Raw genomic sequence first — 25,284 nt, forward strand, 5'->3', positions numbered from 1 at the left:
GTTTCGGGCAATCTAGATAGTTTGTGCTCTTGTTGGGTGCCACAAATCCTTTTCGACCTTGGTTGACTCCCTATGATGTAAACAATTGAATATGTAAAACCTTTTTTTGCGTTTAAAAAAAAAGGTGGTCGAGATATGGTGACATTATCCCAAGAGAAATAGTTGATAGGATTTTGAAGACGGCTAGGCATACTTAATTGTAGGAGTGCCTCTACTCTTATGGATGCTTTACATAAAGTTGTGCTTCCATTAGAGGAAGAAAGGCAACAAGCATCAGCATTTTCCTATCGAGAAAAAAGGTTGGAGGTTTGTGTTTGCCATGCTAACTAGTCAACCAGATTCGGGGTTTGGAGTTAGCTTTCTTAGTCATTTTGCATTTGATCCTCATGCCTTACATTTAGGGACATTGAAGCGCATCCTATCGTATGTTCAAGGAACTTTAAATGCTAGGATCAGTAATCTACATGGTGAGCAGTAACTTGGGGGTATGCAGATTCAGATTGAAATGGTGATTCTGGTAGTCAAAAATTAACTTCAAAATTTGTTTTCCTATTAAATGTTAGATCCATTACTTGGTCATCTCAATGACAAGATTGTGTGTAGCACTCTCTAACACAGAAGCCGATATATAAGCCTTTCTCACCCTACAGGAGAAGGCATATGGCTAATTTGATGCATGGCTAATATTTTTCTTCATGGACAGTGGTCCTATGATGATATACAGTGGCAATCAATGAGCACATAGTCTCCCAAGTGATCAAAGTTTTCATAAGAAAACAAGCATAGAGTAGTTCATTTTCATTATATAAGACCTAGACATGTGATGGTGTTAAAGAGCCATACCTCTATCTTGTATATATTCTCTGCTAATGTCAATGAACACACCATTGCATTCAATCTTTCTTGCACTCTTATTGTTTATCTTCACTACCCTAACCACATAGGATTTATGAAAAAATGTTCGAGTCAAATGTAAACAAGTGAAAATGAGGTGAAAATAGCATTCATTAGGCCTGCCCTTGGTAATTGGTTTCTATGAATATGCTTAACATTAAGGTGTCACCTTATGGTTGAGTAGCAAATGTTTAATGTGTGCATAATTTCAAGGAAGGAGCCATTGCTGACGAAACCCTGCCTTTCGTATTGCTACATTTCGGCACCATTGCATCGCTAGGATAGCTTTCATCGACATTCGTGCATGCCCTTTCCAGGGCAATGAACCAGTGGTAAGAGCACAAGAGTTTTAAGCCTTGGTAGTTAGGTTCATGAAGGCCAATTGCATGTGTCTATTCGAAGCATTGTAGTTGTGTAACACACTTGCAGGTTTGGTAGGAGAAATCTTGGAAAGTAGTAATATCTAGCATCGTAGAGCAACAACAGGCTATCACTGTAGCATCACCTCGTTCGCATTACAATATGAGAAACAAATATGCTATGCTACATCTTCACATTGATTTGATGAAAGTTTGGTAGGAATAGCACTTTGAAATTTCTAATGCACACGAATTCAGATCACGATATCACCACATACCAACATCCAAATGGCTTAATTTAAAACCGTGTTCGAACAATGATTTTTCATATCTCTCTGGGTAGTGACAAAGAGAGCCATTAAAGCGAAACAACATTCGACAGCATGCCAATGGTACATACGAAAGATGTTTAAGGGACAAAAACTAGTGATGGAAGAAAGGGAGAGGAGATCGTTGGGGGGGACGGTGGGTTAGCAAAGGGAGACTCACCATGGGAAGAGCACGGGTTCTTGGGGGAGGCAAGCATGGGAGACGAAAGGAGGGAAGGGGAGGGGAAGCTATGGCAGAAGAGCAATGCAAAGGCAAAAGGCAGAAGGAGGGCAATGTGTGTGTGTGTGTGTGTGTGTGAGAGAGAGAGAGAGAGAGAGAGAGAGAGAGAGAGGTTGAGTGCATTGAAGCTAAGGGTTTTCTCAGTGATGGAAGTAGGAGGAGTGGGTGGCACAGTCACTCAAGTATGCCAAGAACTACCAGTGGACGCTGCCCAAAATTGAAAGTTAATTAAGTCAATGCCTTTAAGCCACAAGTAAATCTACAAGAGCCAAAAATTATTTTTCTCTTTCAAAGGACTCACACCACTACTAAGGCCGGTTTCACAAACAAAATTGAGACGCAATTGTCCGTAGGTTCTAGGCGATCTTCCATGTCTACATTTGCCTGAGCATCACAAACATCAGACGAAAATCAACTCGAAAAGCAGATCCATAGCACCCTAAGGGTCCTAGGCTGAATTCGTTCATGGGCTCCATTGGCACGTAGATGGCAGATGAACAATTGGGCAAGGGCTTTCAGTCGGATGTAAAGTAGCTGCGCTTGGATGTGAGTCAGCTTCTAGTGTACATGGCACTCCAATGTTTGTGAAATGACGGGCATGGTGCAAAATACTATTGGATGCTGTTGCTTATGTTGATGAGTGTCCAAATGTTTGTGAAATCGGCATAAGGTCGGCTTCACACCACATCGCAATCAACATTGTTGACATTAAGTGGCATCCTTCAACCTTCGGGTTGTGTGAACCAACAGTCGGCCATCCTCCTCTTCTTTTCGCTCCTCCATGGCTATCGGGTGAGCCTAAGAGCAACTCCATGTGTGGGGCTATCCCAGCCCCACTAGCAGCTTGCACCAACTTGCACCATCTCCAGCTTGCTGGACTAGAAGAGCAAGTCACTCTGCCTTGTTTCAAGTCTACACATCAGGATGACGTGTTTGGGGTGGGTTGCAACTTGATGTGGCCAGTGCAGCCGATTTTGCACCCAGCTACTACTAGCTCCATACATGACACATGGGCAGCTAGCCCGCTTGCTAGCTACAATTTACAACACTCACATGGGGAACTGCTCTAAGACCTACCCCCTAGAGCAGGCCAAAAATGCCCTATCATTATGAGGCTGTTTATACACCAAAGGGTGCCCAAGGTTGGACAACGGTTTTGAACCAATAGAAAGCCACGATTTAAGGTTTGCGCGGGCATCTCTTGACACATACAGTGCCCAAGCTTAGACCTTTTAATCCAACATGGAGTCCACGTCATGCCCTGAGAAAGGCCTTCCTTGGGTAGCCAAGCTTGGCTGACCACCATCGATGGTGGTGGGCAGGGTTGGATTCAACGAATCACCATCATGATTTGGGTCCCCTAGCTCCACACCCATCCAAGCCCTCATTCTTACAAAATGGGTTTGTACTTGGGCGGTGTGTAAAACGGGTGCCCATCCGTAGGCACCTATTTTTTTGGTCTACCCTCAGGGTAGCCTTAGGGCCTTAGCACATGGATGGGGCTAGCATGGGCTTAGGATGGGAATCTTTTTGTCATCATTACACCCATCCTAGACCAAATTGTCTAGGATGGATTTAGAATGGGAGTAGCCACTTTTTCTCCCATCTTGGACCATGGCCTCTAGCTAGACCCTGGCAACCAGAACAGGTTCCCCTTTTTTAGGGATTTCAAAACATGGGAGGATGACAAGTGTCCTTGTCCCCATGTGGTCCTTAACTCCTAAACACATGAAATGCTGCTCTTCTACCTAAACCCATCCCTAGTTCCTTTTTTGTTAGCACATGGTGGGATGGGAATAGGATAGAAATATGCAAGGGACCACTTGGGACCACCTTTCCCATTCCCATCCTATTTCTTTCCATGTGCTAAGCCCCTTAGCAATGATGCAATTTCGGCAAAGCAGAAATTAGGCATTTCTTGAATTTTTGAAAGTGCATTTTTCCTATTGGCTCTTCTTCATTGGACTTGAATGCAAACTTTAAAGTGGTTGACTTTCTCTCTCTCTCTCTCTCTCTCTCTCTCTCTCTCTCTCACCTCTCTCTCTTCCCTTCTTTATCTCCTCAAGTCTTCTTACACAAGATCTCCACCTTCTCTCTCGCTCGCTCTCTCTCTCCCCCCTTTATCTCCTCTTCCTTCACACCATTTTCAGTAAATTCCTTTTTGGTCTGCCCCTCAACGTAGCCTTAGCAACGATGCGATTTTGGCAAAGCAGAAATTAGGCATTTCTTGAATTTTTGGAAGTGCATTTTTCCTATTGGCTCTTTTTCATTAGACTTGAATGCAAACTTTAAAGTGGTTGACTTTCTCTCTCTCTCTCTTCCCTTCTTTATCTCCTCAAGTCTTCTTACACAGTATCTCCACCTTTTCTCTGACACTCCCCCTTCTCTCTCTCTCTCTCTCTCTCTCTCTCTCTCTCTCCCCTTTATCTCCTACTCCTTCACACCATTTTAGTGGATTCCTTTTTGTTTACTTTTTTGATCTTAATGAATGATTGGATATCATTCACCTTGAGGAGACCTTATGAATGATTGAATATCATTCACCTTATTAATAATCTCACAATGCGTGTGTAATTGGGTGCCCCCATTCCAGCCTGTCCATGAATGTTTTTGGGTGGTGTGTAAACTCCCATTCTTGGCTTGTAGTGAGAATCATATCATATCAATGTAGAGAGAGAGACCATGACCTGCTGAAAATGTGCCTTAAGGGGCGGGAATTGGGATATCTGGGGATATCTTCGTGGATCTACATCGTCAGTTCTCCAGATGCGCGCTTTTGGTTATGCTCACGCTTTGATTCTAAACCTTGTTGGCCAGCGCCTGTGGCTCAATATCCCAGCTAGGCCAGGATGTACGATTTCTGTTTTGTTTAGTTCTGTCGAACAGGGGGAGTGCCAGATCTGTTATATGGAGGAGGAAAACAGGAGCAAGTGAAAGCAGATTTGCACTTAGAATATAGATTATTGAACAGCCAAACAGTGAACGTCGCAGAAGACGATTCTTCTGCTATATATTAGAGTTGGAACTTATAGGGTCGAAGCTCCAACGTTGCTTGAGGATGCAGGTCAGGTGGTATCTTTAGATGTTGTTGAAGATCAGTGAAGCTGAAATTGCAGGAAGCGGCAATGGCTCTCCATCTTCTCCACGGAACGTTGCACTGCACCATTTACGGCGCGGAAAATCTTGTGAACGAGTTTCGATTTACTGGAGCGGCTCCCAACATCCTAAGACAGGTGCGCTCGTGCGGTCTTTCGCGCATCGTTGAGTTTGGATCTGGTGTGTTTCAATTTCTTCCTTCACTTTTGTTGCCATTGCTTGCAACCGGTCTTCATTGGTTCGTTCTTTGTGTGCGACATCGGGCTTACGGGGATGAAGCGTCTCCCTTGGATTTGTTCCTCTTCAGGTTTGCTTGGGCTGTGCTTTTCCTTGCCGAGGGGTGTGATGGAGAGTTTCAACTTCAGATATGCTTGTTTGCACTGTGCTTTGATGTGGGACTATGAGATTGCTTTCACTGTGCAGCTGGCGCACAGTATTACGATACAGATTTGCTTTGCTGTGTGCGAAGCTTTATTTGACTAGAAGCACTATTTGACTATAAGCACTACGGACATGGAGCGCTTCTCTTGACGCATTTGCTGGTCGCAGGTGGTGGGCGTGGTGGAGAGGACGGTGCATGTGGGCAGGGGGCCGAGCCGGCTGTACGCGACGGTGGATCTGGGGAGGGCGAGGGTGGGGAGGACGCGGATGGTGGAGCTGGAGACGGTGAATCCGGTGTGGATGGAGAGCTTCACGATTTTCTGCGCTCACTACACAGCGGCGGTGGTGATATCGGTGAAGGACGACGATAGGGTTGGATCGCATGTAGTGGGGCGAGCAAAGGTTCCAGTGCGGGAGGTACTCAAGGGGGGGGTAGTGGAGGGGTGGTATGATTTGTACAGGGACGACGGACAGAAGGTGAAGGGCGGGGGTAGGCTCAGGGTTAGGATGGAGTTTTGGGCCGACTCTTCGGCGGAGGGCCTGCCGGACGGTCCCAGATGGGCCGTTCAAAGGGCCTATTTCCGCCAACGCGAGGGCTGCCACGTCACTCTCTACCAAGACGCGCACATGAAGGACGACTGGATGCCGCCCATATTCCTGGCCGGAGGCCGCCGCATGGAGTCTGCGGGCTGCTGGGAGGATGTTTACGCCTCCATCGAGGCAGCACGGCTGTTCATATATGTGGCCGGGTGGTCGGTGTATACCGAGATCTCGCTGAGGCGCCGCGGGGCGGCGGAGGGCGGGCCGGAGGCCGCGGCGGCCGAGGAGACCGTCGGACAGTTGCTTAAAAGGAAGGCGGACGAGGGCGTGGCGGTCCTGCTGCTGGTTTGGGATGACCGCACCTCTGTGTCGTGGATTCGTCCCCAGGGCGTTATGGGAACCCATGACGAGGACACCATGGCGTATTTCCGCAACTCCAAGGTGCATCCTTGTTCACGAAAACCTTGTCTCTTTCACGTTTCCATACACGTAACTTTTGTGGTGTTTACCTCTGAAGACGACCTCTCGAAAGCTCTCATTGGATGTATCTTTTAATCGAGAGAACTGTGTTGAGATGTAGGTGCACAAATTTCTGTATTTTGAGATTTATCAAAAGTGCGAACGAAAGTAGGGATGAGAAAATTGGACGCTTTTTAGAAAATTAAAAACTTGCTTTGAACGTAGCACTCATGGTCAAAAAACTCGAAATTTGAAAAGTCATCTTTATTATTATGAACATGCCCTCTTGATGTAAGTAGGACCTGATACGAAAAAATGAGGAAGAAGAGAATCTAATCGTAGAATCGCTTTTGAGGAAGGAGATATCTGCAAGTTGCAGCATCAGCTTCTCAATCATAAGCACAAAACAGATAACATACCAGGATATAGACCTGCTCTCAGTGATGTGTTTATATTAATGGGCCCAAAAACAAAACTTGAGGGGCATGCTAGCATGCCCATAGCCTGCACTGCATAGCAGCCGGGTTACTGCTTGAGTGATAAACTCAAACACTAGCTAAGCAGTGAATCTCTCTCACCAGTTTGAATACTCATATCCAAGAGTGAGTTCTTCAGAAGGTGCAGAATACCATACTCTCTATTCCCAACTAACACTATCTGGCCAAACAGCCAGAAAGACAGCCACCCTCAGTGATGTTGCAGAACCCTCATGTACATCAGTTGTTTGCTATTGCTTCATACTTCCGAGAATTGTTTGAGCATAGAAATCTTTTTAACACAAGCGTCACGTCTTCATGCCTACATTTCTATCAAACCAAAAACCTGATTGCTTTGAGACACGGTTAAGAGGTTGGTAACACTTGCAAGCAGGCATTATGTGCCTCGTTTCTTGGAAGATTGAGGTACAATTTATATTTTTGCGAAATACCAAAATAAAAAAAGGGTAAAAATTTACAAAATATGGCCGCCTCCTCAGGTAGGCATTTAACAACTTAGACTACGTATGCCAACCCATAAGGGTTACTGTCAGTACTACACTGAGGTTTTTTGCTTAAAAGAAATCACTTGTTCGGAAGATTGAGGTACAATTAATTCTGTATTCCAATGTTATTCTAAGGATTGTGGGGGATCCAAGCTTTCATCTAGCCAAATGACAGACTCAAATGCCAGACTATAGAACACACCGGTTACTGCTTGAAACTCAGAGTCCTGAGAAGTGATCGACATTAAAAGATTGAAGGGAGGGAGGGCACTAAAAAATCGAGATGATAGCATTCTATTGTGACCAGAGAAGGGGTCAAAATGTGGATTTGTGACAGGAGGTCAAAATGGGGAATTTTTGCATTTTAACGTGGGTTTTTTTGGGTGGACATCACAGGTGCACTGTGTGCTGTGCCCTCGGTCACCTGATGCGGCGTTGTCGGTGGCACAGGGGTTCCAGCTGTCGACTATGTTCACGCACCACCAGAAGCTGGTGTGCGTGGACGCGGAGGCACCGGCGGGGTCATCGGCGCCACGCAAGCTAGTGAGCTTTGTAGGCGGGTTGGATCTGTGCAACGGGCGGTACGACGACCAGAGGCACGTGCTATTCCGCACGCTGAACCGCGAGCACGCGCGCGATTTCTACCAGGGGTGCTTCAAGAACGCGTCGGAGGGGCAGGGGGGGCCACGTCAGCCGTGGCACGACATCCATTCCCGGGTGGAAGGGCCAGTAGCGTGGGACGTTCTACGTAATTTCGAGCAGAGGTGGCAGAAACAAGGGAGGGATGGATTTCTGTTCGATTTTTCCGTCTCCTCTTCTGCTGCTTCTCTTTTTCTTCCTCCCTCCGCCCCTTGCTTCCCTTCCTCCTCCCCTCATTCCTGGCATGCTCAGCTCTTCCGCTCCATCGATGCCGGTGCTGCTTTCGGTTTCCCTGATAACCCCGCCGATGCTTCCCATAGTGGCCTCGTCAGTGGTAAAGATAACGTCCTCGAACGTAGCATCCAAGACGCTTACATCCTCTCCATCCGCCGTTCTCAGCACTTCCTCTATATCGAAAATCAGTACTTCCTCGGTTCCTGCCATGCCTGGGACACCTTGACCGACGCCGGCTGCCTCCACCTCATCCCCATGGAAATCGTCCTCAAAATCGTCAGCAAAATCGAGGCCGGTGAGCGGTTTGTGGCCTACATTGTCATCCCTATGTGGCCCGAGGGGCTGCCTGAAGCCAACCCCGTTCAGGCTATCCTCGATTGGCAGCGCAGGACCATGGAGATGATGTATAAGCAGATCGCCCTGGCCCTGCGGTACGCCGGCAAGACGGACGAGAAACCTACGGATTATCTCTGCTTCTTTTGCTTGGGAAATCGAGAGACCAAGAGCCCCGATGAGATGCCGCCTCAGCAGAGTCCAGATATGTCATCTCACTACAAGCTGGCGCAGGAAAGTCGCCGATTTATGATCTATGTGCATTCCAAGATGATGATTGGTAAGCGTTGTGGATTGGTATTTTTGTGCGCTCGTCTCTCCTGATGCCTTTGTACGTCAAGTCCTTTCCTAACTCATGTTGATATTTCATTGTGAGCAGTGGATGATGAATACATCATCGTCGGATCCGCCAACATAAACCAGCGCTCCATGGATGGTGGTCGAGATACTGAAATTGCGATGGGGGCATATCAGCCCTTCCACTCCTGGGTCAAGGGTCCCCCGCGTGGACAAGTCCACGGCTTCAGGATGAGTTTGTGGTACGAGCATCTTGGACGACTGGACAACCTTTTCTTGGAGCCCTGGAGTTTGCAGTGTGTCAGGCATGTGAATCAAGCTGCAACTGAATTGTGGGATCTCTTCGTTGGTGAGGAGCCTGTGGATCTGCCTGGTCATTTGTTGACATATCCTGTGGCTGTGGCACAAGACGGATCATTATCAGAGCTCCCAGGGCAGCCATACTTCCCGGACACAAAGGCTTCCGTTGTGGGAAAACAGACACCTTTGCCCTCAATTCTTACAACCTAACCACGGTTCCAGAGTCCAAACCTGTTGCTGCTGTTCTTGGAAGACACCTTCGCCCCACGTCTTGACGACTTGTTGCTGCAGAGGACTTAGCAAGCAGAGCTCATCTGCTTGACAGTGGTTCAGAATATGACTCTTCATAAGGAAAGGAAGGCTTCGCAGAGTAGAGTCCAGCATTATGCACGTCTCATTCTATGTCGGTATAATGTATTTCGACTTCGTCCATCTGTGATGATATGCAATCCAGAGTGGTTCCTAGCGACACCCAGTGTCAAAGTAGAGTTGCTGTAGTTCTCGTTCAATAATGCCAAAAATGTGAATGCACAAATCGTTTGGAGGAGAGACAACCAGCGGCTTCATTAGTGATATAGACGATTTGCACGTTTACTGGCACAGTTGTTTTGGTTTGGGTGTAAGTGCCCCCCACGTGGTGTAATTCCAGGCACCTTGCCTATCTCCAAATATCCTACTTGCCTGTGGCTGACCCCTTCCTCCTTGCTGCCCAAACGTGAAGCGGCATTTGTCTAGTCTCTAGTTGGGTCCTTCTGCCTGTTTATACGTTAATGAGGACGTGTGCTTTGAGTTCTAAAAAATTTAGGTTTGGTGGTGAGAGTATAGGGTTTCCCCTCCTTTGGTAATTCGAGGCCATAGGAACATTCTTCGCTTGTTTGGAGCAATCTCTTGTATATATCTGTACCAGGACTTCAGATTTTTCTGGGCATTCCACCTTGCACCTTCAACTGTCCTGTGGAGTCAACCTTGAGAGGGATTCGTTGGTTGTAAAGTCTCTCCACTTGGCTGTTAGCCCCAGTATCAGAGATCCCTTAGGCAATGACTTGGGTTTCTTTGAAATAGGTCAGTTGTTCTTTCAGCCTTTTTCAATTTTTTCCATACTTAGTACCTTTGGGGCTGCTGTCTTGTATGAAATCTTTCAAGCATTAATAGAAGGTTCCTCTCTTTGAAAAAAAATAAAAATAAAAATAAAAAATTCTTGTGTCCATTCTCTCCTTTCCTCTTGCTTGTTCAATTCAAAAATATAGTTTTTAAAGTATAGGGTAGTGTGTGGTTGATTGTTGCAGAGGAAGCTCTCACCAAATGGATGTTAATCCTATGTGCACACATTAAAGCCACTGCTTTTTTGTCTAAAATTCATGGGCAAAGTGAAGTAGGCAAATGAAGCCGTAGTTCGAGGGCCTAGGGCTTGTGCATGATCGGGCCAAGTTATGGTCACAATAATTCCTTTAGAGTGAAATACTACCATAGGAAAGCTCCCTTTGAGATTGGGTATGGTCAGACTCTTCTCGTACCCATCATACATTGGGGTACTTAGTACCTTCGGGGCTGTTGTCTTGTATGAAATCTTTCAAGCATTAATAGTAGGTTCCTTTCTTTGAAAAAAAATAAAAATAAAAATAAAAAATTCTTGGGTCCATTCTCTCTTTTCCTCTTGCTTGTTTAATTCAAAAATATAGTTTTTAAAGTATAGGGTAGTGTGTGGTTGATTGTTGTAGAGGAAGCTCTCACCAAATGGATGTTGATCTTATGTGCACACATTAAAGCCACTGCTTTTTGTCTAAAATTGATGGCCAAAGTGAAGTAGGCAAATAAAGCCATAGTTCGAGGGCCTAGGGCTTGTGCATGATCAGCCCAAGTTATGGTCACAACATGTCCTTTAGAGTTAAATACTACCACAGGTTGATCTGTCAAAAAAGCTCACTTTGAGATTGGGTGTGGTCAAACTCTTCTCGTACCAATCATACATTGGGAGTGCTTGTTGACGAATGAGTTGAGAACATTTGAAAGTACTAGAACACTTACATATTGAACAAGCTCAAAGCTGATATAAGAAGTTGTTAAGAAAAGAAGAGAGATGGAACTTACAAAGGAAATTGGGTTTTGTTAAAGATTGACACTTAGTATATCAATTCAGCAAGCTAGTGATGCTTCTATAGTCAATTCCAAGTCAAAGAAGTGTTTAATTTAGTCACATATGAGTTACAGTTTGGAGAATGGAGCGCATCTTATGATGTTAGTAATAGTAATTGGACAGAGTTGAAAATAGTATTACCAATGCAAGGTTTGAACATGTACATATTGAGAACTAGAACATGTACATATTGAGCAAGCTCAAAGATGATATAAGAAGGTTGTAGATAAGAAATGAGATTTGAAATTTACAAAAGAGATCAGGTTTTATTAATTTAACGCATAGTATATCAATTTAGCAAGCTAGTGATAGTACTATGGTCCATTCCAAGTCAAAGAGGTGTTTTATCTAGGCACATTTGAGCTGCAGTTTGGAGAATGAAGCACACCTTATGATGTTAGTAATAGTAATTGGACAGAGTTCAAAAGAGTATTATCAATGCAAAATTTCAAAGAATCTAACTTGATAATGCCATAAAGATTCTTATTGGAGGAAAAATATTATACACGAAAGGGACCTAGGAAAAATAAATAATATATGTACTTGCTAAAGTGATATCATCAAAGTGCATTATGCACCTAAGGGGTGAGCATATTCGTAAAGGTGATTGTAGTTTAGCCCTACATGGCTAAAAGTGGGTAATAAATGGCGATTAACACCACTCCTTAAGAGGCGCCAATAGGTTGGATAAGTCCTTCCTTCATTTGGATAGTGCATATATTTTGTTATTGTTCATGCAAGCATTCACACATCTCCCTTAGTGCATGTATACACGATGCTATCATTTTGTTCTCGTGATTTGTAAAGCATGTTATTTGCACAATAGAAACGAATATGTATAGTGGGCACTTTTTTCCATTGAAGGGCGAATTCAAACATGTATCTATGTAATGTATACAATCTTAGAATTTTCCACAAGTTTCATTTTTGGAAAGGTCCTTTAGTATTATATTTTTAGTCAAGCCAATAACACAAAAGCCTAAGGGCCCTTAAAAGTATCATATGTTTTGTTGAGATCTTTTAAATAGCTCAAAGATTGTGTGGTGATGTTGATGTGCTTTGACCCTCTTGATCCCTTGGGTTCTTGGCAATTCGATTGTCACAAAAGATCATCGTGGGATGATCTTGGACTCCAATATCCATTTTAACCAAATAACGTCACATTAGTCAATGGAGTGTTGGGACAACATATGTTCCAAGCCATTTATCACAGTATGGGTTACAAAGTCAAGGATAGCTATGGTAGAGTGTGATCATGTGAGTTAGTGTGTGACCATATTTTGTGTGTGTGTGTGTGTGTGTAGTTGGTGTGACAAGATTAGGTGGGAGAAGGTTCTAGTAGATGTGATTGAGAGATTCAAGGATCTGATTGAGAGAATCGAGGAGCGAGGTGGATTCTGGTTGACATCATCTATGAGATCACTTGGATGTATCTAGATGCCTATATATCGGGTCTTCTATTCTTGAATAAGCATCATGCTCCAACATTTGGTACCAGAGCCACCATGCCCTCCTTGACTCATTTTGGCTACGTCATCACCTTCTTCATCTCTCTCCCTTCCTTCTCCCATTTCCCCCTCTTTTGGCCTGATCTTGGAGCTTCAAATTCTTTCAATATAGGCGACTATTCTTTGAGCCATTTCAGCCATAGAATCCACTCATATAGGAGCACTTCTAGTGCCACCATGATTACTGCCCAACAAACTTCTACTGCATATGACTTGTAGGAGTAAAATTGCGATCAGAACTCCTAGCTGTAATTGGGCGACCTTATGAGCTAGGTATTGTTCAAATTTGAGCTCATTTGGACTAGTGGTTGAGGAGAAACCAACGAAAAACTCATCGGGATTGAAGCTGCTTGTACCAATGACTTGGCACAACATTTCGCCTATCCTTGGCTGAGGATACTGTCTCGTATATGTCCTTCATTTCTACATAAAAAGGCCTTTCAATAGCTCTTCCAGCTATGCGAATTCAGCTCTCCAAGTTGCTCTTGTCTTTGCAAGCTACTTTGGACAGTTTTTTGTTCTTCATGCTTGAATGGTCAGCTCAACATTTGGGGGTTTTCACTTTGCTCAGTTCCTTTCATGGTTTTTAGTTGGTTCTAGCCTTGTAAGAGAGTAGACACTACCCTACTTGTGGGTAAGACCCTCTCATGGCTACTAAAACAAAGGTAGATAAATTTGAAGGAGAGGCTTTCATACATGGCAAACCAAGGTGAAATTCATTCTTACGAAGAAAGGCATATGAAATTTTGCTAATGGTAAGGAAAAGAAGCTGACAACTCTCGAAGGGGAAGCTACTTGGTTGATCAAAGACGATAAGGTCCTTGCTATCATTGTGGATTGAGTGACTCCTACATTCATCACATTGATGGATTTGAGATTTCACATGAAGCTTGGGTACACCTTGACACTATGTTTGGTGCACAAGGGAAGTGTTCTAAGTATAGCTTGCTGGTTAAGTTTTTTGGGCTAAAATTAAAAAAGCGAGAATACTATGACAAGAATGCTAACACAATTAGCAAGTATCAAGTTTACTATGGATGAAGACATTACCATTGTAGTCTTACTCAAGAGTCTTCCAAATGAAGAGTATGGCAACATTGGTACCTTTCTTACCAATCTACCAACATCTTTACCACTTGTACCAATCTACAACATCCAAATTGGTGGATATTGAAGCAATTCTTTTGGAAGAGGAGAGGAAGATGGACCAAAGGAGCACTAACACCATTTACAAAGAAGAGGAAGCATATTTCATGAAGAACAAGAAGAAGGACTTCACCAACAAGAACTTCAAAGGCACTATTGGATGTAGATTTTGTGGCAAGAAAAATCATAAGGAAGAGGATTGTTACTTGAAGCAAAAGACAAAGGCCTTGACACTTGAAGACAATCTTGAAGAAGTTGAAGAAGAAGAAGACGCCTCACTTGAGGCTAACTTTGTTTTCTAGACTTTGGTTTTTAGGCTACTATTGCATCCAGGACCTCTTGGCCCAACATTTGAAAGGCATCTTCCAATCAGATTTGTATCAGGCGGAAGGATATTTGAATCCCTTTTGTATCCAGATATGCATCCATAGTGTGAGAATCTGAGAGTGTAGGATGTATCATTCTCCAGGCAATAGAACATTTGTTTGTAGGGGGGACTGTTGGGACAACATATCTTCCAAGCCATTTACCATTGTATGGGTTACAAAGTCAAGGATTTCTATGGTAGAGTGTGATCATGTGAGTTAGTGTGTGACCACATTTTGTGTGTGTGTGTGGTTGGTGTGACTAGATTAGGTGGTAGAAGGTTCTAGTAGGTGTGATTGAGAGATTCTAGGATTTGATTGAGAGAATCAAGGAGCTAGGTGGCTTCTGGTTGACATCATCTATGAGATCACTTAGATGTATCTTGATGCCTATATATTGGGTCTTCTCTTGAATAGACAACTCTCTTTTCCATCATCTTCTTGTGTCCCATCATGCTCCAATAGGGAGACATGCTTCATCCTAACTTGCCCCAGCTAAAGCCATGGTGGCTTGCTTCTTATTGATCCGTATCCTAAAATTAACTTCCTCCTAGGCAAGGGTGATTAGGACCTTGGTCAAGCCTAGGTCACACCTTGTTCACCTCTTGGTTACGAGAGCAACATGCCAAGCTTGTTAGACCTTGGTCACACTTGGGTCACACTTTGTTCACATCTTGGTCAGTGGAGTGACATCACCAACTAGTACCAACTCAGTAATGAGAGGTGCATCCCCACCTCCTTCCTCCAAGGTGGACAATGGACCCAAGAATGCATCACCCTTGTCCTCTCCTATTAGTGGGGATAAAAAACAACCCAAAGGGCTTCATAGCCATCAAGGCCTGTCACTAGCTCTAAAAGTGCCTCACCTTCAGGCGATCAATCTATGCATTCAAGGTACCCAGAGGTGGTTAAGAGTGTCACCAAAGATCCTCAATCTAGTTTTGAAGATGAAGGTAGCACACCTCAGTTTCCTTCCCGCAAGTCCTGAAAAGTGAGGTTTGCAACGGAGGTGAACTCTTTAGGATAGAACTCTATGAGAAGGAGGCGCAAGCAGGCCCATCCACCTCCTCCCCAGGAAGGCTCAAGCATACTCAACAAAGAGTGGGGGTGAGGCCTAGTAGTGCCCTGGAATAGGGAAAGCGGGTGATGGAAGAGACACCAAAGGAGACAATGATTTAGAATGTAGAGTTACATTATCTCCCTCGTGTGAGCTTTGACCCTCGGCCAGAAGCTCGGTGGATGATCTCACAAAAGGCTACTACTACTGTTGAAACCTATTATTTAATTGAAGTTTTGATGGATTTCACGCCCAACATCACCCTACGACAACTTTGTTTATTGTCTCCACAGATCAAGCATCGGACTATTGCATTCTTGATTTGCATGCCAAGAGGTCATTAAAATGGATCTATATAAGGCAACCATAGACAGTACTGTTTCACGACGATGGGCTAACACCATATCACTACTCTACCTATGCTCCCTCACATGTTAACAAAGTACCAAGCTCATGGTGGATATCAATGGGGTGGAGCTGAAAGATGTCTTCTAGGATGGTAGGGCAGCCATGAACATCATGCCAAAAGGTACGCTCCAACAGCTAGGTTTAAAGTTGACAAGTGACATCCATTTTCAAGTGCGCATGGTTGATCACCCCACAAGGTGAAGCTTATGGACTGTCAAAGGTGATCACATGAAGATTGGAGGAGTCACATTCCTATCCAACTTTGTCATCCTTGATATGACTGAGGGTGAGCAAATGTACCCTCTACTTCTTGGTAGACTATGGTTGTGGTCAGCAAGGGCCATTCAAGATTGGTCAACTGATGATGTTCGGTTGCCCTACATCCCTGGAAATAAATATGGTTACTTGTAAGGCTCATCACCAGCCTGTGGAACTTGGGGAAGAAGATTTTGAAGAGAAGGCAAGGGTGGAGGAGGAGCGATGGGCTCTTGGGGACTGGCCCATTCAGAAAGAAGAAGTTGGCCTACATTGAGGACTCACCCTTTCAAGATGAAACCTATGAATTGGCAGCCCAAGATGATGGTGAGAGCCTGATGTACTTGTTGGAACATGTTGGACCACACGAGGAAGAAGCTATCATCTTGGATTGGATGGAAGCCCTGGGAGCCTTAGCAAATGGTGGAGTTATGTCCATAAGAGGATTTTGAAGCCCATCTTGGTACTTCACGGACAGTCCAAGAGGTAAGCTAGGAAGCATCTGCACCTGGTTTGGATGATCTAGTGTATGAACGATGCCTTTTGGTCTTTGTAATAATCCCCACATTATCAGAGCGGATGGTGACTACAAGTCCTAAACAAGGTGGTCATGATGTCAACTACCCTCTGTCACCCCTTGTTTACCCTTTTTTCACCTTTGGTGTTAGAAATCAACCAACAGAGGCTGTGCATAGCAGAAGACTAATAGAATAGCCTAGGAGCTCACACAGTATGTGTGGCGAATGGAAACACAAAATTCTTAACTTTATGTGCTTCAAGTAGATGTGCATACTAGTAAATAAACAATGATCTAGCCAGATATGGAAACCACCAAAAGAATATATTTTCATCCAAAACTATGGGCACAATACAAAAGAGGGATCCAGAGTCCCACTAGAACTTGGTTCTCTGATATTACCACAAGGTACTTCTACTATCTACTAGATATCTCTAGATCACCAGCCCGCATGCTCCACCTTGAGCATATGCAGACTCTTCGTCCAAAGACCTCTACACCTTGCTGCCCTAGCCTGCTAGATGAGCTCAGCTGTTAAACCTCTGGTTCTCCTCTGCCTCCTACATGTAGGCCTGAGGGTGAGTCCTATGATGCTCTTGTTGCTTCCACGACTATTGGCTACTGAATAAGTGAATGAGGCTTGATCTCCTGCTTTTATAGCGCCAAGGCCCCTAGGAATGGACCAACCAGAATGCCTCTTCTCGCCCCCATCAGGCCCTATATCTTGGGCTGTGGCTAGATCTTTTTGGACTGTGAGCTTGGCTGTATATAAGTGGGGCCCAACCTCCTTGTTATGCATGGTAGGTCACCTAGCTAGTGCCCCCTTTCTTGCTGGCCGACTTGCCTAAGACCTATCCCTTGGGCAATTCCAAGGCTAGGTGGCTAGTCTGCCATGGCCACCACTCCTGCTCTTCTCTCTGTGCTTTAGCACCTTCTATCTAGCCCTCCAGATCTGCAGCAAATAGGCACCATTCATCCCTAACTAGCCATGTGTTGTAGCCTTCATATCTTGCACAAGTTTTTGTGAGGTGCTGCCCATGTGGCACCCCCCCCCCTCTCTCTCTCTCTCTCTCTCTCTCTCTCTCTCTCTCTCTCTCGTTTGGGCATATCCTGCCCTAGGTCTCCCTCCCCCACGATCTCCTCATCTGGGGGATTACAGATGGGGAGGTGACCTTTCCAACACCCCCTCTCACCGGCACATCTCAGACCAATGCGGGGGTTTCCATTTTCTGAGCAAAAACCCGTGAGCGACGAGCAGACAAAAGGTGGGAGGGTCCAAATATATAGGCTCAAGTCATTTTTGGGGAGTAAAAAAATTCAAATTATTTCAAGGAATATGTAAGTAAATATGAAATATTGATAAATAGATATAGATATAAATATACCTTTATATAATATACATATATAATGTCTAAGTGGTGACTTATTTATGACTTTCAAAAATCCTTTCTTTTCCTTTCACCATTGGTTGGATCATGAAATTTTGAGCAAATATCCTCTTTACAATTCCTCAGGATGACCTAAGAAAAATATATAATACCTTTTCAATAGACCCTCTAAGTGTATTTTGCCAGAGGAATATGGTTTGAAGAGCTTGCCCCAACCCGATTCTGCCGGCAGAATACCCTTGGAGAGCCTATGCAAAAGGGGTCATAACTTTTGCTCCTTAGCTCAGATTGAGGAGCTGTAAAAGGGGAAAATGTTTAGAATCTCATGATCTATGCAATGGTAGGCTTAAAATTACACTTTTAATAGTTATAAAAGAGAAAAATTAAAAATTTCAAGATGTATATGAGAGTTAGTTCTCCCTAATTCATATTATGGTAAGAAGGAGTTCAATAGAGACCACATGTCCTTGAAAGTACTTAGGTTTGGAGAATTGGGAATATTTTGAAAATCCCTCCCTTGCCTTCCTATATTTGATAATGTGTTAGAGATTAATTTATGATCAATTATAATGGCTTCAAGTATGAGGTTTCCAATATCTTTTTCCTACTCATCCAAGGAATATGGTATACATTGTTATATGAGAGCTTCAAATATGGGATTGCTAAAGATTAGGGAAACTCTTTTAAATTGATTGAATTACCATAATCCTCAAAATAGAGTATGATAGGAAGGTATTTATAAGAGTTTCTAAAGTGTTCACTGTTTGTTCATATATAGATGATGTTCTCTAAAATGAGGGTTATAATGAAAAATAAGTCAGTATATGGTTCGATAAATGAAAAATTAAGAAAGAATTGTATATTCCTTTGATAAATATACAAGCATGGTTGGTGGCTCGTAGGTTTTTGCTCGGAAATTATGCACATCCGCCGACCAATGCCAACACATCGATGTTGTTGCCCCAAGAGCACCCATGATGGAACCCTCTAGATCAATTTGGTGTCGATTCAGGTTCCTAGCTTTTCAACCAATGGCTCTTGCTCCTCAAGCTTCGGTCCTGCACAAAGCAAACCATCCCATCCTTCCTCTGGCAAGGTCTACCATGCTCACAGGGTCTGTTTCAACCCATTCTTCCTCTGGCAAGGTCCTCTGGCACCATGCTCTCAAGGTTTGTTTCAACCCATCCTTCCTTTGGCAAGGTCCACCATGCTCTCATGGTCTATTTCAACCCATCCTTCCTCTGGCAAGGACCGTATCGAGAAATGAAATTCCAAGAACATCTCTAGATAACCTTGACCACAAACTCTCACTGAGCTCTCAAGCAAGTACTCTTCTGGCTTCAATATACCTTGTCACTTCCATCAATCTGCATTCGAGATTTGAAGAAGCATCCACACTTCCCCTTCTACCTTCAAAGAAGGCCCATTCCTTCCAATCTCACATTACTTGAGACATATGAAGAGAATATTCTCTCCATAGCATGCTATAAATCAATAAATCAATGACATCAAGTACATACCAAAACATCATACTCATGTGTGCTTGTTCTAAATGCAAACCATGCACCTCATGGAGACACGTACCAATAACCTGTGTAATCCTGTAATGCTCCCTTCTGAATTACAGCAGCAACCATCTGAACCTGAAACCCTAGGGCACTCAATGGAATCCACCCTCAAGTCAGTATTAATAGCCATGCTCCTAGAAGAGTCTAAGCACTCCATGCTATACTTTGCCTTCACAAAGTTATGACTCCTCATTGGCACACATCTCTATGTTAGACATCTTCACCGTGACTTCTAGGCCTGGGGTGCCAACTCAATATGTAATATGTTACTACCCTCGTCCAAAATCTAGAGTATGGGGGGACAAGGTCTATATATAATATGCATGCATTTCTTTTAAAAATTTCAAATATGCAAGGGAAAAATATGAAAATTTCATGTCCCTCCTCCCACAAAATATAAGGTATATACCTTGAAAAATATGCAAGATTTTAAGATTTGTACATATGTTTCAAAATATGTGAGGCCCAAGGGAGGGGGGTCTTTTGGATGGGGGGGGTAAAACAAAAAATACAGTAAAATATGAAAACCCATCTCCTTTCAAATTAATGTAACTTTTTCATGTGTTATGCAAATTTCAAGGTGTGAAGACATATTTCAAGCTCTTTTAGTGTAGAACACAACCATGTTAATTTGAATAATTTCTACTCATGGCATATTGTTAAATTCATCTCATACTCAAGATTTTGATAGGTTTTCTTACTAAAGGGAGTTGGCGCCCCAGGCTTCTAGGTCGGTATAACTGACCTTGATAATACATGGAGATGTCACCAAGGCCAATTCTTCGATTACCACATTAGCTTTGGCTTTTGTATCAACATATGACTTTGAAGTGGACTCCTTTTTCTAGTCCACCTTCTTCTTTCTGCAATCCTTCGCAAGATGGCTTGGCTCATCAAAATAGAAACACTTTTTCTTATGCTTCCTTTTCTTGGATGTGTCATCTTCATCTCTAGAATCATCCTTCTTGGGCTTGCCACTGTTAGGCTTGCCCTTTCATTTGCCAGCTTTATCCTTTTCCAACAACGCCTTGTCATTGTTGTGGTTGTTGTAGAGCTTATCCCTAGCTTCTTCCTAGAGCAGCAATGGACCCGACTACTCAAAAGTTAGTCATCATAACAAAGCTCTTAAAACTCCATGGTAGCCTCCTAAGTACCAATAAGGCCAACTAGTTTGAGTTTACCTTCTGACCAACTGACGGTGATGGGGCTGATACCTCATCACCTTGACCTAAGAGAATGGTCGAGGGCCTCTACCCGATTAGGGGAGGAGGAAAGGAGAGAAGGGGATGAAGAGGCTTCTGCTTCTGAAATTGAAATCTCTGTGGCTAAACCACACAATAAAATCTAAAAGTAAACTCAACCGTCTGTAAGAACTCTATACACACTTGACAAAACTTGAGTCACCCTCTTTCTCAGAAGGGCACAATCCTTTGCTCATGGAATTCGATTCCCTAGAGCCTCTGAATTAGGCTCATCCTTCAGCAAGGTTTGTGCCTTCAAGCTCCTACACTTGTGAGCCTCCTACTTGGACTCGCATGCCAATGGTAGAAATCGACCAATAGAGTGTACGCACGATGAAAGATTGATAGAATAGGCTAGGAGCTCACACATTGTGTGTGGTGAGTGGAATCCCAAACTTCTTAACTTTATGTGCTTCAAACAGGTGTGCAAACAAATAGAATGTGATTTGGCTAGATATAGAAACCACTAAAAGAATATATTTCCATCCAAAACTATGGACACGATACAAAAGAGAGATCCAGAGTCCCACCAGAATGTGGTCCTATGATCTTACCACAAGGTACTTCTACTATCTGATGGATATCTCTAGATCATTGGGCCCGCATTCTCCACCTCGAGCATATGTAGACTCTCCGTCCAAAGAGCTCAGCACCTTGCTACCCTAGAAGACAGCCTAGGTTCTAGCCCTAGATGAGTGCAGTATACATGCCTCTTAGGTGTAGGCCTCGGAGGTAACCTTCCCAACACTTGGCTCACCCCTTGTTCACCATTAGCTCACCCTTGGATCATCCCTTTTTTACCCTTGTTCACCCCTATGTCACCCCTTGTTCACCCCTCTATCACCACCCTGTCACTCTTTGTTCACCCTTCATTCACCCCCATGTCACTCCCTTTTGTCACCCTTTATTGACCCTTGGTTCACTCTTGGTTCATCTCTTGTTCACCCCTATATTACTCCATGTTCACCCCTCTATCACCCTCTATCACCCTCTGTTCACCCTTTGTTCAACCTTTGTTCACCCTTGGCTCAGCCTTAGATCCCTTGGTTCATCCCTTGTTCATCATTGCTCACCCCTATGTCACCCCTTGTTCACCCCTCTGTCACCCTTGTTCGGCCTTAGTTTCATCCCTTGTTTAACCCTATGGCACTCCTGTTCACCCCATCCCCCTTTATCACCCCTCTATCACCCCTTTGTTTACCCTTTGTTCACCCCTTGTTCACACTTGGTTCATCCCTTGTTCACCCTTGTTCATCCCTATGTTACCCCTTGTTCACCCCCTTGTTCATCCCTATGTCACCCCTTGTTCACCCTTAGTTCGCCCTTGTTTCATCTCTTGTTTACCTCTAGTCACTCCTTGTTCACCCCGGTAGAAATCAACCAACAGAGGGTACGCACAGCGAAAGACTGATAGAATAGCCCAAGAGCTCACACAGTGTGTGTGTGGGAGTTTGGAATCACAAACTTCTTAAACTTATGTGCATAGGATAGATGTGCAGACTCATCAATAGACAATGAACCAGCCAGATATAAAAGACACCAAAATAATATATTTTCGTCCAACACTATGGACACAACACAAAAGAGATAGATCCAAAGTCCCACCAATGGTGTGGTCCTCTGACCTTACCACAAGGTACTTCTCGTATTTGCCAGCAATCTCTAGACTCGAGCCCGCATGCTCCCACCTTGAGCATATGTAGACTCTCTATTCGAATCTTAGCACCCTATTAGAAATCGACCAATAGAGGGTATGCACATCGGAAGATTGATAGAATAGCCCAGGAGCTCACACAGTGTGGTGTGGGGTGTGGAACCACAGACTTCTTAAAACTTATGTGCATAGCATAGATGTGCAGACTAGTCAATAGACAATGAACCAACCAGATATAGAAGACACCAAAATAATATATTTCCATCCAAAGCTATGGACACAATACAAAAGAGATAGATCCAGAGACCAATACCAATGGTGTGGTCCTATGATCTTCCCACAAGGTCCTTCTCCTATTTGTCGGATATCTCTAGACTCGAGCCCACGTGCTCCACCTTGAGCGACTATAGACTTTCCCTCCTGATCCAAACACCTTGCTACCCTAGATGATAGCCAAGGTCCAGCCCAAGGTCCCAACCCTAGATGAACTTTGTCTACAGCAACTCCTAGTCTCCTCTGCCTCCTAGATGTAGGTCTGAGGGTGTGTGTATAGATGCTCCTGCTACTCCTCTGTTGGCTGATCTGCTAGATGATTGAATGCACCCCAAGGGGGCCCTTTTATGGGTCCAAGGCCCCTTAAAAAATACCAACCTAGTCAGCCCTAATGGGCCGATTGGCTTCTTGCTTGCTGGTCGACTTGGTTGGTTGGCCCAATTGACTTGGTTGGCTTAGCCCAACTAGCCCTATATAAGGGCAAGGGGGCAACCCCCCCTTGCTCCTTTCTCGTGATTCTGCCACCAGGGCCCTTTGCAGCCCTTCTATGACTCCTCCATATCCTCCATGTAGGCACCTTCTTGCACCAACATATTCGCCTCTGTCCTGGCCATGTGTAGGCCCTGAAAACACCTACCACAGTTTTGTACACTTACTGCATATAATCCATACTGTTGCTAATGTCAACATCATCTCATCATAGTCTTTCAGCTCAACATCCTTGCACATTTCATGCTCTAGCTAGTCCTTGATGTCCACATGTCTTTGTGCCACTATTCTCTGAGGTATGTCTTGAATAGTGTTGCCCACCCCACAACCTTGGTGCTATTCATGTGGCAACCACCTCTTCTCACTTTTCTCTATCTGATCCCTGCCCTCATGGAAGCCATGATGCTGCCCATGTGGCCAGCTCTCAGCCACTAGGTTCACCCCCACCATGCTCTCCCCATGCTCTCCTCATATGGGGGCTTAGAGATGGGGAGGTGACCTTTCCAACACCCCCTCTCACTAACACATCTTGACCCAATGCCAACACATCGATGACGATGCTCCAATAACTCCTTGGTTGTAGTCCTCTGAAATATTTCGATGTTGAAATATTTTCCTAGCTTTTCATCGAGTGGCTCCTACTCCACTAGGTCTAGTTCCACTTTTGCACAACATCCTAGTACACAGGTCCCCATCTCTGGTAGCACCTCCTGGCACCACCACCTTCAGTCTCATGTTCCCACCTTCGAACTCGAGCAATCTAGCCGTCACGATCTTCCAGTTGTCCTCCTCATATTGAATGAATAACCTAGAGTCTTCCAGGCACCATGCTCTGAGGGTCTATCTCAACCCATCCTTCCTTTGGCAAGGTCTGCAACGAATGAATATCTCCAGATAACTTGGACCATGAACTCTCACTGAGTTCAAACAGGTACTCTTCTGGGTTCAGTACACCTCATCCATTACCTTCCAGCAATCTGCGTCCCAAGATTTGAAGAAGCACCTAAACTTGCCCTTGTAGCTTTGAAGAAGGCCAATTCCTTCCAATCTCGCATTACCTGAGACAAGTAAAGAGTAGAGTCTCTCCGCAACATGCTATAAAGTCTCAAATGAAGAACATCAAGTACATACTTGATCGTCGTACTACTTGTGTACTTGCTTTGAAAGAAAGCCATGCACCTCATCAAGACACATACCAATAGCCTATGTAATCCTATACTGCCCCTTCTAAAGGATAGTGAGAGGATATCATCCATTTGAACATGAAACCCTAGGGCACTCCATGGAATCGACCCTTGTGTTAGTATCAACAGCCATGTACCTAGAAGATACCAAGCACTCCATGTTGTCCTTCATATCTGACCTCAGTAATAACACATGGATGTGAAGATAGTGGGAGAGAAGGAAGGAGTCTCACTTGCAACTTTCTCACATACACAATGGGGGAATACACACAAAGGTGGAGGCTAAAAACAATTTTCCTCTTCTTAGTTGTGTAAGCCAAAAGAACTCTAGTACAAAGAAATAGGAGAACCCTATACGTGGGTCTCAAACCAAACTAAAACTAGAGTACATAAGGATAGCTGTCATCTAGCTATTATTCATGGGCAGTGTACCAACCGCATCTGCAACTAACAAGTCGGTGACATAAATGCACAACGGTCACCCTGGCATATCACGAGTGGAGCTCGATATCTCAACAATGGAGATGTCACCAAGAACAACTCTTTGATTACCAAATTTGCTTTGGATTTTGTATCACCCTTTGTATCACCATCTGAATCTGAGTCAGCAGACTCCTTTCTATTTTTTAGATCCGCCTTCTTCTTTCTATAGTCCTTTGCAAAATGACTTGGCTTGTCATAATAGAAGCACTTCTTCTTCTGATTCCTCTTGTTAGTGTCATCCTTCTTGGACTTGCCACTGCCGTTAGGCTTGCCCTTCCCTTTGCCAGTGTAATCCTTTGCCATCAGTGCCTTGTCATCTTTGTCGTTGTTGTAGAGCTTCTCCTTAGCTTCTTCTTGTAGCCGTAATGGACCCAATTCCTCAAAAGTCAGAGGTTTGGTCCTCTATCTTGCTATCATAGTTGTAACAAAGCTTTTGAAACTTTGAGGTAGCCTCCTCAGTACCATCTCAAGGCCAAATGGCACGGCTCTACCTTTTGACCAACTGATGCCGGTTGATCCCGTACCACCTTGACTTCTGTCAAGTGGTCAAG

General features: G+C 44.1%; 1 protein-coding gene across 1 annotated transcript; it reads left to right on the plus strand.

Moving 5' to 3' along the window:
* Positions 1-4,331: 4,331 nt before the first annotated feature.
* On the plus strand, positions 4,332-10,201 carry LOC147901168 (phospholipase D alpha 1-like). The gene is made up of 4 exons (XM_087375529.1): positions 4,332-5,035; positions 5,448-6,260; positions 7,657-8,746; positions 8,846-10,201. Exons 1-4 carry the CDS (start codon positions 4,928-4,930, stop codon positions 9,271-9,273), a joined length of 2,439 nt encoding a protein of 812 aa, XP_087231655.1. The 5' UTR covers positions 4,332-4,927; the 3' UTR covers positions 9,274-10,201.
* The last annotated feature ends 15,083 nt before the right edge of the window (positions 10,202-25,284 follow it).

This window comes from Dipteris shenzhenensis, chromosome 6 (assembly GCF_047967505.1).
Source record: "Dipteris shenzhenensis isolate YYH24624 ecotype China chromosome 6, Dip_SZ_1.0, whole genome shotgun sequence".
NCBI classification, from domain to species: domain Eukaryota; kingdom Viridiplantae; phylum Streptophyta; class Polypodiopsida; order Gleicheniales; family Dipteridaceae; genus Dipteris; species Dipteris shenzhenensis.